The sequence below is a fragment of the Drosophila obscura genome, unplaced genomic scaffold (assembly GCF_018151105.1).
Source record: "Drosophila obscura isolate BZ-5 IFL unplaced genomic scaffold, ASM1815110v1 contig_150, whole genome shotgun sequence".
Taxonomy (NCBI): Eukaryota; Metazoa; Arthropoda; class Insecta; order Diptera; family Drosophilidae; genus Drosophila; species Drosophila obscura.
Genome location: NW_024542736.1, coordinates 8106520 through 8124072, shown reverse-complemented (window position 1 = coordinate 8124072; position 17553 = coordinate 8106520). Strand labels below are relative to the sequence as shown.

The following is a 17553-nucleotide window of genomic DNA, read 5'->3' as shown; positions in this document are numbered from 1 at the left end:
CCTGTTTCAAGCAAAATGTTAGGCGGGAGCGCAGTTCTTTTTAGGATGTCTATGGCGATATGTTAAGTTGGACAGCGTTTGGAATCTCATGTCATATACATATAGGATGGGTGGATATGGGGGATATGCGGGATATGGCATTAGGTAAAACGATAAACGATATGTTCTTTAGAAGTAGTTTCGTTTGTTTCTGCTCTGCCAGAATGTTTCTGTTTCGATTTCCGTCGCAGTTGCAGTTTTAGGTTCACGGTATTAGACTTACACATACATACGTAGGTACAACAACAGATGACAACGATTATTTACAAAAAAACGAGTGTATTCGTCTACACATTTGGCATTGATTCGATGATGAATGCATTAAGTACACAAGAGATGCTTACGAGCTAGGAGAAGTCTTTCCTCAAACCATGCGCATAAATACATACATACGTCTAGCTGCTAGGATACGTTATTCGATACGTTACGTTGCGTTACGTTGCGTTACGGTACGGTACGATATCAATGTATTAATACAGATTCACTTTTGCACTCGATAATATTTTTTTTTGTTTGCTTTTGTTTTTGTACACTCAGAAGTAAGTATATTATATATATATATATATGTGTGTATGTATACGGCTATGGTATGTAGCATTTGATGTATGTATAGGTGCATGTGTGTGTGTGAAATTTATATACAACTTTCCTGTATGCGATTGGAAGTGGTGACTATCTCGGGACCGGTTCGAAATCGGTATTCGCTCAGCGAGGACGTCACCGATGGATGATTCGGACTGAGCAGACTGACCTCCATGGGCTGCGGTGTTAGATGGTATGAGGATGAGGGCGTCGATGTCGATGTGCTCACGCTATAGTTCTGCGTGCCCAGCGGCGGACTGCAGGTGGTTATGCCCTTCCTATTGAGCGTCGCATAGCTCTGTTCAGGCGAAAGCGGGATAAAGAGAGAGAGAAGGGAAACCAGAGATGACACCATGATAGAAAAACCAGATCCAAGCCCATAAACCACCGATCCCCTTTCCCTTTTGGGATACTCACGAGCTGCTTGCTGGGCCGAAAGGTGTAGTGCAGCACCTCGTTGCCGGAACTGCTCATCAGACCAATGCTGGACAGGCCCTCCGCTGCGCCCACTGTCTCGCAGCTGCCCTTCACCAGCTCTGTCTCCCGGACGTAGTCGCGCTGCATGAGGCGAGTCGAGGGGCTGGCAAAGCCCGGTGGCGACACCAGACTCTTCAGTGGACGTTTTTCTAAGGACGAAGGAAGGAACTCACTCAAGGAACAGTAAGGAACAGGACCATGAATGACCAGCACTTACCATACTGATTTGGTATAACATCGGGATCTGTGTCATCTATATCGAGCTGATCGGTCAGCGGACTGTGCCGGGTCCGGGCCGTCGAACGCAGCGTTTCGCTGCCCAGGGCCACCAGGCCAATGGGTGAGCTCCCTTTGACGCCGTCCATGCCGACGCTCACCTCGCCCAGGTTGGCGCAGTCGACCGCGTTGCGATTATCACAATTAAGGGGCAGCAGGCTGTGGTGCGGCTGGTGGTTGCTCCCCTGCTCCGGCTGTCCGCTGTGCACGCCCGGATGCAGCGGGTCCAGCTGGCAGTCCGCCGGAATGCTCAGCTGCGTGTGCTTCGCAACCTTCAGGTTGTTGTCGGTGCGCCTGCAATTTAAATGAGGTCATTAGTGCAAAGCCACACCGATTAGCCATTAGCCAACGCACCGATTCGAGAACCTCCGGTAGATGGCAGCCAGCATTATGCAGAAGATGGCAAAGAGGAGGCCACAGAAGAGGGTCAGGCCGGCAAGGAACGGCGACAGCGGCATGGAGAGACCCGTCGAGGCACCTGCGGATCCACAATTAAATTATTTACAGGCCAAATGCCAATTGGAGGCAGGCTCATCTTCTCACCCGTGAACTTGGCCACTCCCTTGAAGTTGATGTCATCGATTATGGTGGGCTCGGAGCGGCCCTTGGCATTGACAGCGAATATCACCATCCGGTAGGTGGCAGCCTGGTCCAGATTGTCAATGATAAACGTGACCGGGGTGTGCTGCATAAAATGGAGAAGCAATTCCGAATGGTACCAAAAATGTAACATGTTAAGTTGGAGTTTTAAGATATTACCGATACGGTGATATTTCTGGCCAATCGCAGGGTGTTCAATTCGACCAGCTCCAGCATGAAGCCCTGGGGCAAGCCGCCGTCGAATCCCTCGATGCAGTCGACTTGCAGGGAGTCCACCGATTGATTGGTCACCGAACAGTTCTGCAGTGGGAAGGGCCGACCTGCGGATAGAGTTATGTTGAGTCCGGATAGTGTGGGGCCTGGTCGGTTAGTTGCTTACCCGCGGCCACAATTTGAAAGACGCAGGGACTCTTCTGCATGCCAATGGAGTTCTTGCCCCAGCAGGAAATTGTGCCGTAGTCCAGGTCGGTGCTGGGCGTGTAGTTCAGTCGCGACATGCCCGTCTGCAAAAGGGGAGCGTATCGATAGCGTGGAGCGACCACTAACAACTCAATTAAGTTCGTGGCTTACCTCAGTGGAGTGCAGGCGAGCGGGCAGCTCGGTTTGCTCCCCCGACGAGTTGAAGGTCCAGTGGAAGGAGTCGGCAGGTGGCGAGGCGTCCACCTCGCACTTCAGTGGCAGTGTCTCGTGCTTTAAGGCGCCCAGCAGCTCCTCGTGGTCGGTAGCACAGATGGGGGCGTCTGCGCGGAGTCGAATAAATAATTAGAACACTTATTGAAATATTTAATGCCCTGTTAGGGTGGCCCAGAATGAATCTCAATATGCAGGCGGCGCCCGTGCCAGCGTTCCAGCCAACAGTCGGTCTTTAAACTGGCTTGAATTAATTTCGAATTTGGCTCAAACATTTGGCCACTGCAATCCCGGCCCTGCCCTGCCGCCTGCCGCCTGCTGTCTAAGCCCTGTGCCTGCTCTTCTGGTCATTTGGAATATCATTTGGTGCCGGTGCCGGTGCCAGTGCCAGTGCCAGTGCCAGTACCAGTGCCAAGGCAATGCATTCATTGCGCCATAATCTTGGTCATTAACGTGAGCTGAGTGGGCTGTGTGGGCTGAGGGAAAGGGCATGGAAGTGGGTCTGAGCATGGCATGGCATGGTGTAGCTGACACACCTACTGGGCTTTTGTTTTTGGCTTTGGGCCAGAACACACAGGGCAGTGGAAGGCGAAGCCCCCACTCTAAATACATTAAGAGCCATTCAAACTCAAGGATTAAATTGGAAATTACATAGACGTTAGTTCAAAGCCAAACTTTGGTGACTTTGGGCATGGTTCATAGGGGATGGGGATGAGAATGGGTATGGGTATGGGGATGGGGCCGAGACGGTCGGGGATTTGGCTAGCGTTTACTTACAGCGTATGCGCAATGTGACCGGATTACTTGGGCCTTTGCCCTCAGAGTTGACAGCGAGGCAAGTGTAGTCACCGGCCGAGGCACGTGAGACGCTCTGCAGCACCAGCGACTGATCCGAGAGGATGACGCCGGCGGAGATGTTGTGCTGCAGCTCCTTGCCCTAGATATGCGATACATTGCAGTTGGATGGATGTACATACGGATGGCACAGAGGTTGCGCAGGTGAGTGGTGAGCTCATCAAAAGGATAAATATTAAGTTTGCGCTTACGTTGTGGAACCAGGACATCTTGTAGGGCTTGGGATTCGATTGAACGACGCACTCGAAATACGCGTCATCGCCCTCTTTGATGTCGTCCGGGTTCAGGGATGAGCCAATCTTCAGCGTCGTTGTGGGCTGGTCTGTGTGTGTGGAGAGCAGAGATATGTTTTCCCAATTAAGTTTCACCCTCTCTCCTTTTGTCTGAAAAGGCTCCTTCTGCACTTACAGTGGACAATGAGACGCCATTTGTCCTCGATGGCGCTGCCGTCGATGAATTGATTTTCTGCCCGACATGTTAAATATTTGCCATCGTCCTCGCGTCCGGGCGTAAACGTCAGTATACTTAGAGATTGATTATCGGGTTCATTAAACTAAAAAAAGAAACGCAAACAGAGTCCATTAGGAAATGAATAATGAAACGGAAAGCAAAAGAAAAGAAAAGGAACGGAAAAGGAAACGGATTGAAGCGAACAGAAAAAAAAAGAAACGATAGAAAAGGCCAAGGCCAAGTAGGAGCGAGACTTGAGCGAAAATTAAAACGAAAATTGTGGCAATTATAAGCAAACGCATATCCTCTTCTACATAAGTACATACAAACACACTCGTACATAGTGTTGTATATACCCGTTGAATATTAATGTGTGTTTAATTAATGAGCCCAAGACTTTGTGCATGCGAAATGAGTTCAGCTCCGCTTAACTTAACCCTAATCGAAGCGAAGCGAACGAAACGAAATGAAACAGAACGGAATGAAATAAAATGGTGCTGGAACAGAATGGAGTGGCGCTGGAATGGAATGGTGTTGGAAGTGAAACTTACATTCTTGGTGAGCTTCTTCAGCTGCTTGCTGCCCTTCCACCAGCTGATGAGAGCGGGCGGCTTGGAGCCCGAGCTCTTGCACTCAATGTCGTAGGTGCGATCGGCGGACACGAATCGATCCTTGGTGAGTATGTGCACGGCCATGGGCTTAACTGGAAGCAAAACGAAACGTACGTAAGAGTAAATCCATGGCCAAACTGTGCTGCCACTTACGATTCACGTCCAGGATGACGACCTTGTTGTTGGGTGGCGTCAGGTTCGTGTTGCTGGCCACGCACACAAGGCGAGAGTTGAGATGCTGGCGGCCCACATTGGGGTAGGACAGGTGGTTGATGGTCTTGCCATCGGGCCGCTGTTCGAAGGACTCGTCGATGGCCGCGTTGTCCAAGTACCATGTGACATTGGGACGCGGTCGACCTGCAGACACACGCAACATAGAAATAAGCACATTCAATGGGAGCGGGGAGAAAGGAGGGAGGGACCTTACCGCCTGAGACTTCGCAGGAGAGGACAATATCGTTGCCCTCGTTGAAGGACTCCACATTGCTGGCCTTTTCATGCCTGTTCTGGCCATAGATGATGGGTCTGTCTGGGGGCACGATGACAGTTAGATTTATCTTCAGATTCCTCGTGGGCGAATTTCGAAAATCGACTCGGCACCGGTAGACGCCCTCGTCCTCGATGCGTATGTTGTCAATTTTGAGCTGCGCGGGGTGGGTGGTGCTGCTGAAGTGGGCGCGTGTCCCGAAGGCCAGCGGCGAGGACCAGAGGCGCGCCTGGCCAAACTGCCGCCCCCTCACATCGAAGCTGCAATGAAATATGGTGAGTCCCAGTGCGAGGCTTCGCCTTCACACCCTTCACTCACTTGTAGATGGGCTCGCCATCGCCCTCGCGGAACCAGAGCACCATGTACACGGCGTCGTCGCGTTCCAGCGGTGAGATGTCGCAGGGCAGCATGGCCTGCCGGCCCAGCACACCCTGCACCGATGTCAGCGGCACCGGTCGATCCAGCTCCTGGATAAGTTCGTCGGGCTCTAGGTAGGAGCCCCGCACTTGGCAGGTCTCCAGCATAACCAGCAGGAGCATCAGCATCAGCAATGGGCCCATGCCAATGCCAATGCCAAGGCTCCAGGGGAGCGAGTAATGCAGCTTCAGTCGCTGCCAGCGGCTGGCTTGTGGATGTGGATGTGGCTCCTTGAGCTGCTGGCACATTATATCGATCGTTGCCTCGGGATGCATGATATGATTCTGCTCTTTGCTTTCTTGTTTACTGAAAGTTGTCGCTTGTTAAGACTCTGTTCGGTGTCTGTCTCTGTCTCTGCCTCCGGCGATGCCTCTGCTCATATTTATCAAGTGCTTATCGCATTTTCATCCATGTTTCCCGGAGTCGAGATGGCCGCCATGCACTAGCACGCCCAGCCAGTGGAGGTAGAGGTGGAGTGGAGTCGAGTCGAGTAGCGCGAGGATGATTGGGTTGTCCTTCGGCTGCACAATGCAATAATTCAATTCATTAGTGGATAGCAAGTGAAGTTCCATTCAGAAGCAAATATGGCAGATACATATATTTTATGAGTTCATTTCTACCATGGCATTTTCCTTTTTCTTTTTCTCCTACTCTACTAAATGTCTGCCTGTTTCTGTCTGTTTGATAAATATTCTCATCTCTCACACACACACAGATCTAATAAACTGGAAGCTGGGACTCGTATATTTCTGAATTTATAATAAAATGCATACAACATACAGTCGTACAACTCCAACTACAATAAAATGTAATCCAATTCAAATATTTGTGCAGACAAACATTTGAAATATTTATGTGTACGCTTCATCAAAAAGGCAGAAAGAGGTTTATTTTTCACAGATTTCCGAATTTTTTGTGACAAATAAGCTTTACAGTAGGTATTAGTATTATATGTATGCTGTTTATTCAATAAATTGTCCATTTGAGGTATTTAATTCACACTTCATTTGAGCGGCACCCAGCATGGCCGGCACAGTATGAGATAATGAATAGGGAACCGAACATTTCTAATCCACTGTAGATTGTGCTGCATACCTTGAGGCGTTTGGGTAAATTTCGTCGCATGGAGGGCTAATTATCTCGACAAGCATACGAATATGACCCCAAGGCATTCTATTCTGCCCAGATCCAAATGCTCAGTCAAACTTCATTTGGCCAGCTCCAAGGGCATTCATTTAAATATGTGATTGTTTGTCTTGTCCAGCGCGTCCATTGTGTGCGTGGCCACAATTAATAACCGCTGTCAATTCCACTCATTTCGCCAATAAATCAAAAGTATGCTCGAGAACAATGCCCGGGTATCGGATCAACACTTCCCACACGGTTCTAGCGATTCTCTCCTGTGAGTCTCTTAAATAGCCAAATAAGTGATTCTAACAGTTTTATTTGCTGCCGGGGCAACAGTAAGTAGTCTCGGCAAATGCCATCTTCTACATGTATTCATATTTCTAGCCATGCAAAGAATGGGGTTCTGAGCTCATGGCCGGGTCGGCATTCATGACGCATTCTCTCGGTTGACTCGTCAATGACTTCGAGTAGACTCGAAGGTGCTCTCCGGCACGGCACGCTCAATCTCAGGCTATCAACGTAATATTTTTAAAAATGTGAAGTCATTTATCTGGCACATGGCTCGTATGGCCAAAACCAAACAGAACTAAGCCAAAACTCACAACTGACAAAATCATTCGCACAGAGACAGAGCGAGGCCTGCAGAGTGCGAGTGTTTTGGGCAGATTCTGGTTAGGAAAGTAACCATGATTGGCCTGGTCAGTCATAGTCGTAAAAGATGATGATGATGGCCGGAATCTGTCAGAGGCAGAAGCTGCCTGGGGTAAAAGGCTGTCGCATCAGCATATGGCCAGATCTGCGCCCTGATAACAAAAGAGAAAAGAGTTATGGGTCTGTTCGTAACGAACGAATATCTGAGATTCCAGGCATTGGGCATAGCTCATGCTCATGCGTCCACTCAAAGTTATTGCCATAATGCCCCTTTATGGCCTTTTAATGTTATAACTTAATTAATTATTACAATATTCCATTTCCCCCCAACCAAAAAAAAAAAAAAAATAACCAACAACAACGTCAATAAATGCTGCTCGTAAATATGCCGTCCACAATTTGCCTATGAATGTGATAGACAAAACACTTGGCCCAAACTTGAGTCTGGCCCACAGATACAGATACAGAAACAGATACAGAAACATCTGCGGCAATGGGCATGGCCATAGGGCTGGGTCTCTTTTACAAATGATACCCTTGCCAAGGGTAGTACATCTTTATCATTAATTTTATCTCTAGCCTGGGTTAATTCTTTATGAAAATTAGGTTCGTTTCTAGATTATGAATATTAAAGGTATACTTCATATTTATCTTCACATAAATTTAACATATTAGTAATTTATTATTTATTTATTTATTTATTAATCTAAACTTTCAGCCGATAGATCTAGTTCGGCGTAAAGTCTCTGTTTAGTTTTGGAGAATTTAAATCAATTGAATGCTAAATCTATGTTTAATATATTTGCTTTTCCTTCTATGTTTTTTTTTTATTTTCAATAATTTGTTATAGCAGCCTAAAAGTAATTCCCATAGCATTATTTACTTCTTTGAAAAAAAGACTATAATTTTGCCGTAGAGCAGGCGTGGTTGAGGGGATAGGTCAAGAAATATTTTGATAGATTTGAAAGGGCATTTGGAGGCCTTGTGTTACGAGTATCTCTCCGACTGTTGGCCAGTTTTTGGTCATTCCAAACCAATGAATGTATCGAATGCTGGACAAACCGATCGCAGCGACACCGCACCAAAGCAAACCGGTTATCTCAATGAACTTGAATTCCTGCTCATTTCAAATTCATTAGTTTTTATCTATTTTTATTGCGACAGAGAACAAACAATAGATGCGTTGATTTATTAATTATTTATTTTCGTTTTACTTTACAAAAATAATAAAATTATGCGTCCAGCGCGGACAATGCAGCACAAAAAGCCAATGTAACGCAAACAAAGCGATTCTGGCCGATTGTTTGTCTGATTGAAGGTGTCGCAGAGAATAAAAACCAGGTAAACTCGAGACCTCAAATGGCTTAAATGGAATTTAAATTCACACTTGTAATTTGTAATTAAATTTACCTACTCCTGGTCGCCATTTGGGGTGCTAAGCGATTTCTAATGGAAGCAATTAAAGCGCCTGCTCCCTGTACCATCCGCAGAAGTCGTAAACTTGATTTCTTATGCACTCATCTGAGGGGCCCCCCATGGGGGCTCTGTTCTCACATGGAGGTGCGAATTTTTTAGCCCGAAAGCAGATCAAAGATATTTGCATGTGAGTACCAGCTGGGCCAGAGCACTCCAGAGTCTCCTTCTCCGCCCCAGAACTACTCGCACAACTAACCATAGAGAGGAGATTGTCTCGTGCGAGGGGTGTGTGTGTGTGTGTTTTTCCCTAAGGAGTGCTTCATGTTTTAATGGGTATAAATAACTCTTTGATGGGCAGCCGGTTATGAGCGGCTGCGGACTTTAGTTTGTTTGGTTTGCTGGCCATTTGTACAAAACACCTTAGCCTTAGCTTCTATACAAAATATGACAAGAAATCAACCGAAACCGGTTTCGGCTTTCAGTGTTATGTGACTTCGTTGAGAGACACACGGGTGGGGGCAAAAAACGGAGAAAAAACACTGAAAAGTGTATACGCCATGCTTAAAATGCTAAAAGATGTTTTTGGGGCCCCAAGCTCGAGTGCCTGGCGCTGGGCAGGTTACTGCTGCCTGCTGCCTGCCCGCCTGTTGCCGGTTGCTGTGGTGTTGCTAATTAAGATTACAGACATCGATACTTTTCGGAACGCAGTGGCACGTTCAGCTACACACACATACATACTGCATATACACCCATTTACTGGCAGTAGTATGACTTATAAAAAGCTGCCAGAAGGCAGCCAGCAAGCAGATAGCTCCCCAAAGTGCTACATCAACGCCCAGTGACAGCGGCGAGGTGAGGTTGGGTTTGGGTTTGGTTTCCTCTTGGCTTATTAATTATGTAGCTTAATTTGCGATTATGCAGATATGCATGGGCATAAATTTCGTGGCAATAGGCGGCCAGATAACTCACCTGCTAATGTATGTGCATATAGCAAATGATTCCATTCAATATTCCATCTTGTTCTGCCTTAATGGATCCACTGTTTTTATTTTATTTTATTTTATTTCATTCTTTTGCTTTATCTTTTTTTTGTTTCTGTGTTCTGTTTTGGTTTGTTTGGTTTTTGCTTAGTTTTATTTTATTCCGATTTCGATTGGGCCAGCTAGCCAGTCTTCTAATGAGGCCCAGACACGCCGTCTCCACTGCGCTGGAGCTGGGAGCTGTAGCTGTAGCTGGAGCTGCGATGAAACCAGAGATAGATGTTTCAATGAAACGAGCAAGCTAACTGGCAACTTCTTAACGAGCCAACAACAACACTCGGACTACGACTGCCCTGCCGTCTCTTCCCTATTCACTCTGATTGCACTCTTAATTGGTTCGGATTTACGTTCACACCTCTGTCCATCTGTCCGTCTGTCCGCAGCTCAGCTCAGTTTCGATTTCGTTAAGCGCACACTATCCGCACACAATACGGCGCACAATACATTTGTCATGTTGCCAAGTGTAATCAAGTGCCACTAAAGATCTCTCGAATCTCTCTCGTTTTGACAACTATTACCATAACAAATCAGCGCGCCTGCCGGTGACAGGCCAATTGAACCACACAGCACCGCACCGCACTGCACAGCACAGTGCCCACACTCCGAGCGAGGACACAAAAATATTTACACGGCACTATCGAAGGGCTGACTAGGATTGGGCTCCTGCTACTGCTGCTGCTTAGGAGTAGGTAGGGTAGGTAGGAGTAGGGACGGGACGAGTCGGAGTCACCAAACAACAACAGTGGCGAGGACAAGCCTTGAGTGGGAAGAGGCTCTGAATGAAGCCCGTGCCAGTGCCCGTGCCTGGGCTATATCCTTGTGCCTGTGCTCTCCTTTTTTTTTATGCCACAGTCGTAAATTCCAATTATCGACGAAGTCGGGGCACGGCAGCGCCTGTGAGAACGACAGCGACAGCGGCACCACAAACCGAGCAATGAGCCTGTCGAGTGAGGCAGATTGGAGTGGAGAGTGTAGAGTGGAGAGGAGTGGGTTGGAGTGTTGTGGAGTGGAGTGGAGTGGAGCGGATTGGTTTCGAGTGGTACAGGGGCAAGGGAATTACTATAAAGCGATTTTCAAAGTCAGCCGCGTTCTACACTCGTACTGATTTCCGATAGTTACAGATTTTCACAGAATTTATTCGAGTTGAGTTTTTGGGGTAATGTAATCCTTGTGTGCCATCAGGTAATGCAATTGAGTTGCGGCTTCAATTTTTGGTTTTGATTTCCGTTACCGATTCGATTCGATTCGATTCGATGCTGCAAAAATACCGGCAAGCCGAACGAGTCGTTCGAGTCGACAGACTCTTTCACACTACAAGTACGAATACGAGTACGAGAGTACGAGGACTCAGGACTCAGTTGGATGGTTGGCAGCGCACTTTGGTCATTGGATACGTTTGGTATTAATGAATCATTTGCATTTATCACTCTCGATGGTTTCATTAAGCACTTCAGCAAATCCTGTATCCGAATACAATGCCAGGCACCAACACCAACACCTGTGCAAGCGCTCTACTCACAGATACGAAGACACACGGAGGCGCCTGTAGTGGTGCGAGCCCGAAAGTGCGAGCGTGTGTTTTTGCGTTTGTGTGTGTGCGAGGGCCGCTTTAGATGGATACCCCGAAGCGAACGGATTGGGCTACATTTCCACTTGGGACGCTCGCGTTTTCCGTTTTCCGACAGCAACTTGTGTACCGTTATAGCTTCGCCCGAAGAATGCCCAGAGTTGTAGTCGTTGCGTTGTCTGCTTTGATTTCTTTTCGAAATTCGAACTCCGCTTCGAACCAAGCAAAGAGACGAAGAGAGCAGCAGCGACCAGCAGAGCGGCGAATCCGAAGAGAGCGCCGTTCGTGCGCTCGCTCGAAACTTGGCACACGATATTCGAACTGGGGAATATCGTAAATGGTAGGCCGGACTATGGCAAATCTTTAAAGCCAACAAAAAGCTGACAACAAAACGAAAACTGACAAATTTACCACCACCCTCCCTATCCACCCATGCTGGTCATTTATGCGTGAAGATTTCGCATCAAAGTGGAGATATTCCCAGCGACTGGCGATAAAAGTTGTCGCTGTAAAAGTAATTAGAGCTAGACACGATTACTCGACTGAAACACTCTGCTTACCCGATAACTAATTGTTTCTACAAATTATTGGTGGTGTTATTCAAATTCCCTGGAAAATATACATAAATAGGAAAAGGTAACGGAAAAAGCAGATAGGAAATACATACTATGTGCCGTAGTAAAATTGATTAAATAAGATATAAAAATCGGGAGAAAGCAAAAAATATAATGAATAATGTTACAGATTTTCATTTATATTTAAAAGCTTACCTAGAAGCGAAAATAAACCTTTGCCAGGTAGTATTTTATGTGATTTTATTACACGCGGTGAGCAACATTGATGGAACAGTGTATCATTGACCCCAACTAACTAATTTAATAGTATATGTACAGAGCAATAAAAGCTCATGCTGTTAGGATAACTACGGCTAGACACGATTACTTGTCGGACCATACTATGCATAATGGCTAGATAGGGAGCTACAGGGGCTTCTATTAACTATTGCTGGTGTTGTTATAAACATACAGTACATGCATGTATATATTTGTTCGAGTGTAAAAATGTAATGATTTTATTTGCCTCTTTTTTTTACAATTTCAATATTTCGCCTAAAATAAAGCAATGACAATAAAATAATATTGGAGCAGGATGTAGGATGGGGGATGGGGGATATGTTATTCAAGATAATTCCTTCATTTGCCAATTCAAAATTAATTAATGCAAACATCCATGGCTTCCACGAATAATTCACTTATCAATCAATATGTTTATTCTGTGACGGGCCAAGTCCGTAAGTTGGCGCAGCGTTTCAAGTGGATTTCCATATACTCTTCTGCCGGCACTCGTATTTTTATTTAGCGCAAAACATTGGGCCTTAATTCTGATTCGGCCAGATGTTATTCATCATGTGAGCGCGGCACTGTTGTTTTTTATCAAGTGATTGATGCGCAATATCCACACAATTTGATATGGCAAGGAAGTAGTGAAGGAAGAAAACACACGAGCAATTTGCGCCAGCCCCACAGCGCCCCCGAATCGACTTTTGTAGATCGAGGCTGTGAGATATGGCTGTGGCACGGACAGGGGACAGGGGTGGTGGTGTGTGGTGTGGTGTGGTGTGGTCCGGGTGCACGGCCACCCAAACGAATCCGCGTCGGAGAGTGCAATCACCTGGGAATGGGTAATGGGGAATGGAATCGAACTCCATTCGATGGATGCGATGCCCTGCGCTTCCCTGCCCAGTCCGCGTCGAGTCGGTGCCATGCTGCGCATTAAATCGTTAAAGTAACATATACAAATTAATGCAAACAAATACACGAGTGCTGTGCTGCCCCGAAACGCATTCGATTCCATCTCAATCGCGATCTGAACAGATTCGAACAATTCTTCGCGGGTTCTCCTTGCGAGTCTGTTGCTGCTCCAGATCTTGTCAATAGTTACGACTTTCTGATGTGCCACGGTATGCTAAACAGATCAAAAGCATGGCACGTGGATGCGCCACCCCACCAGGCACCATCAACCCCACCCACACCACCCCACCTTCTACAGCTGCATTTCCAACTCCAACTCCCAAAAAAAAAAAACCCCGTCTGACAGGGATGAGGTGTGAGAAATCTCAAGTGAGTTGGCAGTGCACTCAGTCCCAGTCCCCAGTCCCCACCCACTCTCAATCCCAATCCCATTCCACATCTAAATCCAAATACCCCTGGTAGCCGTGGCCGTAGCCACAGTCGCATCTCCCACTTCCCATTGACTTGGCTTTTATTTTGGACTTAGCACTAGGGATTTGTGGTTTATTTCTGGCACTGGTACTAGGACTGGGGACTGCGACTGGTTGCAGTACAGTTGCTGTGGCATGGAGGGGAATGCAGCTAGCTGGCTGGCTGGCTGGCTAGCTCATAAAATACTATAGGTAGGTGTGGTCATATCATCAATAAATATTCTTTGACTGCTGGGCCGTTCAATAAAAAGAAGAGCAACGAGCAAATTAGGAAGAAATACTCGTAGACGGAATGTTTAGAAGAATTGAAGAAGTTATGCGGGATGCAATTTAAAAATAGCAAGATGTATCTCCACCGCGTAAACAAACCGCACTGAGATGCATCTCTTTGTGTGCTAGTGTGTGTGTGTGTGTTTGTATCTGTGAGTGGTTCCTAATGGAAACACGAAACGGTGAGATCGCGTGCGCTGAGCGAACAACTGCCAGAGAGCGCTAGAGCGGACCAATTTCTGGGAAATCCAGGTCCATTGTGTATTGTAGCCATTCCCATTTACATTTGCATTTGCGGGCCATTCGTCATGGGTCTCATCAACGACGGCATCATCAGTGGTTCTCCTTCTTCTCCTCCTTAGAATATATCTGTGCAAAACTGTGGCCAGCAGCAGCAGCAGCAGAAGCAGCAGCATATACATACTATAGTTCGTCTTAAACGTTTAAAATCTCATTTCTACATGCCTTACATGTGTTTCTCTCTGCCCGAACATTTATTATACCAAACCCCAGTCCGGACTGCGTCTCTGTCCAATTTACATACGAGTATGATGCCAAATGCTAGCTTTGTTTTGGCGTGTTTGTGAGTGGTGTCTTTAACGAATTGCTTGTCGAAGGCAACAATTAATAGCAGCGTCCAAATTAGTCGCAGCTCCGCCATCCGCCATCCGCTGATGACTTAATGACAACTTCCTAATAAAAGCCAAGAATTTAATCAATTTATTAAGCTTTTACATTGGAGATACATGCGATTATTTGGCCATTAAAATTTACATATCAATGGAAGACACTCGCTCACACAATCCATACACAAGCCCGCCTCACCTTTGCCTTTGTGGCGATGCTCTGTAGGAGGACAACTAATTCATAAATATGCCATCAATTTGTATGGAAATAACACGATCAAATGAATAATAGAACCGATATAAATGTATATTTATTTGTGTACTGCTTGTTGCCACATAGAATACATTTAAGCCACATGTACACCCATGTTCAGTAGTTAAAACAGTAGGTATTTCTATTTTTTATTAAATAGATACAGTTTAATGTGGTTTAGTCTTAATCCTCCAGTGAGAACTTTTCAATACATCATCTAATATTGAAATTAATATCAAAATGTAAATGAAATGAAGCTACAAATGAATTTCTCCAAGTGTTAGCCGTTTCTGTATCTCTGAGAGTATCTGAGCTTCGGCTGATAGCTAGCAGTGATTGTTACGTGCCGTGGCTCATTAACGTTTATTAGAAATGATTTTTTGTTTTGGAAACGGGCCTGTTTGACCCTGCAGGATGGGGTGGCTTTGGGTTTGTTGTGGATGGATACTCATAGTCCGAATAGATGCCAATGAAATCCATACATCGCATCGATTTATCGGTGCACACATGCCATGGACAAGCCTACGACTCCCTGCTTAATACGTGCTTAACTGTAACATTTCAATTTGCAATTTTCGACTCGATGTCTGTACGGGCCGATGCTCGTCTCTGCGCCTGTCTCTCTGTCTGTCTGTCTGTTTGTCTGTCCCTCTGTCCGTTACGCACTTGCCACGCCCTGCATGCTAAAATGTTTTTCAAACATGCAAAGATCATTTGCGAACACAAAAAGATACACACGCATACACTCCCGCGGAGACTGAGTAGCACTCAAGAACAGCCAAAGCACGAGCCATGGCCAGGGGCAGAACCACAGGCAGAGCCAGAGCCAGAGCTGGTGGTGCCGACGACCCACAGCTCAGAAACCGAACCCTTTGACATTGTTAAGTTTTTTTTTGTTCTGTTCCCGACCCGTGCGGCACAAGTATATGTATATGTATAATCAGAATTCGTAGGCACGCATTATTGAATGGGCTCCCCTTCCCCCTTCCTTTCCCCTTCCTTTCCCCGCTATATCCCACCGAAAGAGAAAAAAAAGCATAACAGACATTGTGCGACGGCGGTGTCGTGCCTTATATGAGCGGGACACGACGTGTATCGTATCGTAACGTAGCGTATCCGTATCCATCGCCCGCTCAACGTATGTTCCCAGATAAGATACTTTATTGACATTGCGTGTCTAAACACTTTACCGCTACGCTAGTTATTGTTGCTGTCGTTTTTGATTGCGATTGTGCGCTTTAAGCTTATTTGCATACTCATATTTCTTCATTCGGCCCGTTCCAGAGTCAGAGCAGCGCCCCCCTCTGCTCTACCTCACGGTCGGTCTGTCAGCCTGCGTGTTATTCAGCCACACACCGAGCATGTGTATCTATTAGATAGATTGGGCAGAGCAGTTTTAATCAGAAGAAACACACAATTTATTGGATTTTGATTCGGATAGGCAAAGTGTACACGGAATATTCACCTGATCGCATGCAGTCATCCATGACTGGATATTAATATGTAGAACAAAAAAGAGGACTCTTTTGGCTTGACAACTTGGAAAAGCTTGCAATATAGTTGCACCTTCTTTGCAGTAAAAATAAAGATTGTGTAAGGTTTGGCTCTTATTAAATATTATTTATTTTATACTTGAATTAATTATCATATCAACTTCTAATTCCCTATCTCCTCTCCATATACTAATACTAACATCCCAGTCCTCAGCTTCTTAGTTCCTTTAGTTCAGTTTATTTCTCATTTTTCTGGAATATTAGTCTAATATCTAACTTTATCTAACTATCTATCTGTCAGGGGCAGCCAGAAATCCGCGAGTAAGAGGCTTTGGCTTGGGACGAGTGTTCCGACGTCAAACGTCTTAATATAATAAAAATTAAAGATATATTTAATTATTAACTTTATTTTCCATATTCTATCTATAATATGTATGGACTTACAAGTGTGTAGACACGAAAAGTGGTTGAGCCGGCTTTTATAATCTCGTAGATCTCTGCGGTTTTATGAGGGGATTGACTGTCATGGGCTTTGACTATGCTGTGGATGCTGATCAGGAATATATGCTTTAATTATCTACGAAGCAGATCAAGCATATGGATAATTAGATAAAATACACAATACTTTAATTTATGTTAAAATATCCGACCTTATCTTTCAAAAACGTATTTCATAGTGCTACATCATCAGCAAGTAAAAGTTCCACTCCTAGAATTGTGGTTGAATTTAATTTATTAAACATGTGGCTATTTTTCTATGATCCATTGAACTTATTAAACTTTTATCACATTTTTCTATGAAATAGATTCCTATATTCCCGTGGATTTGGTGACAATTTCATATACATAGAGTGAGTTTCAAGTGAGACTACATCAAATCAGGTTTCCAGGTTTGCCAACGGAATTAAAATTTATGATCGCACTTCATCATTAGAGACCGAAGTCTCGAAGCAGAGCAGAGTAGGCAGATTATAAATTTATTGGGGCTTATTGTTATGAATGGGACAAGTTTTGATATCGACTCGCCCCGTTTCCGGTTATGCCTGATTTTCGATGCCAAATTAGGGCCTAATGTGATCTAATTTGGGCTTTGATTTCAACGCTTCTTTACTGCGTCCACCATTCAATAAATTGTGCCTCAATGGAGATTTCATTTGTGGCTATGTTCGGGCACTGATTGAGTTTTCTCGAGGCTATAAAGATTCGACCGGAATGAAACCCTAAAAAAGGTATGTTCCCCCCTTTTTGGATGTATTCACCTGCAATGCAAGAAATGTGATAGAGGAGACGCAAGTGTCTGGGCGGGGCTAGTTCCAAGGAAACCGGCAACGAATCAAGCCTCAAGTGGCTGTCAGAGGCAATGAGGATGACGTCGTCGTCGTCGTCGGCGTCGCCCCAAATCATTAATTTCACAAAACGTGACTTTTTTGCCATATGTTGAATTCTAATTCCACTCATTAGGCG

General features: G+C 45.6%; 1 protein-coding gene across 2 annotated transcripts; it reads right to left on the bottom strand.

The window, feature by feature from the left end:
* Nucleotides 1-612: 612 nt before the first annotated feature.
* Nucleotides 613-11365, bottom strand: LOC111073724 (protein turtle homolog A). 2 transcript variants are annotated; one of them, XM_022366192.2, is made up of 17 exons: nucleotides 11179-11365; nucleotides 9589-9857; nucleotides 5326-5945; nucleotides 4948-5267; nucleotides 4674-4877; nucleotides 4461-4612; nucleotides 3868-4012; nucleotides 3651-3781; nucleotides 3382-3541; nucleotides 2545-2714; nucleotides 2354-2477; nucleotides 2134-2294; nucleotides 1918-2059; nucleotides 1729-1852; nucleotides 1316-1668; nucleotides 1039-1247; nucleotides 613-919 (listed from the first exon to the last, which is right to left on the bottom strand). In XM_022366192.2, the coding sequence occupies exons 3-17, from the start codon at nucleotides 5697-5699 to the stop codon at nucleotides 674-676; spliced, it is 3015 nt and encodes a 1004-aa protein (XP_022221884.2). In that variant the 5' UTR covers nucleotides 5700-5945; nucleotides 9589-9857; nucleotides 11179-11365; the 3' UTR covers nucleotides 613-673. The 2 variants fall into 2 exon arrangements, with proteins under 2 accessions (XP_022221884.2, XP_041447570.1); XM_041591636.1 differs by lacking the exon at nucleotides 11179-11365 and adding an exon at nucleotides 10779-10797.
* Between the last annotated feature and the right edge of the window lie 6188 nt (nucleotides 11366-17553).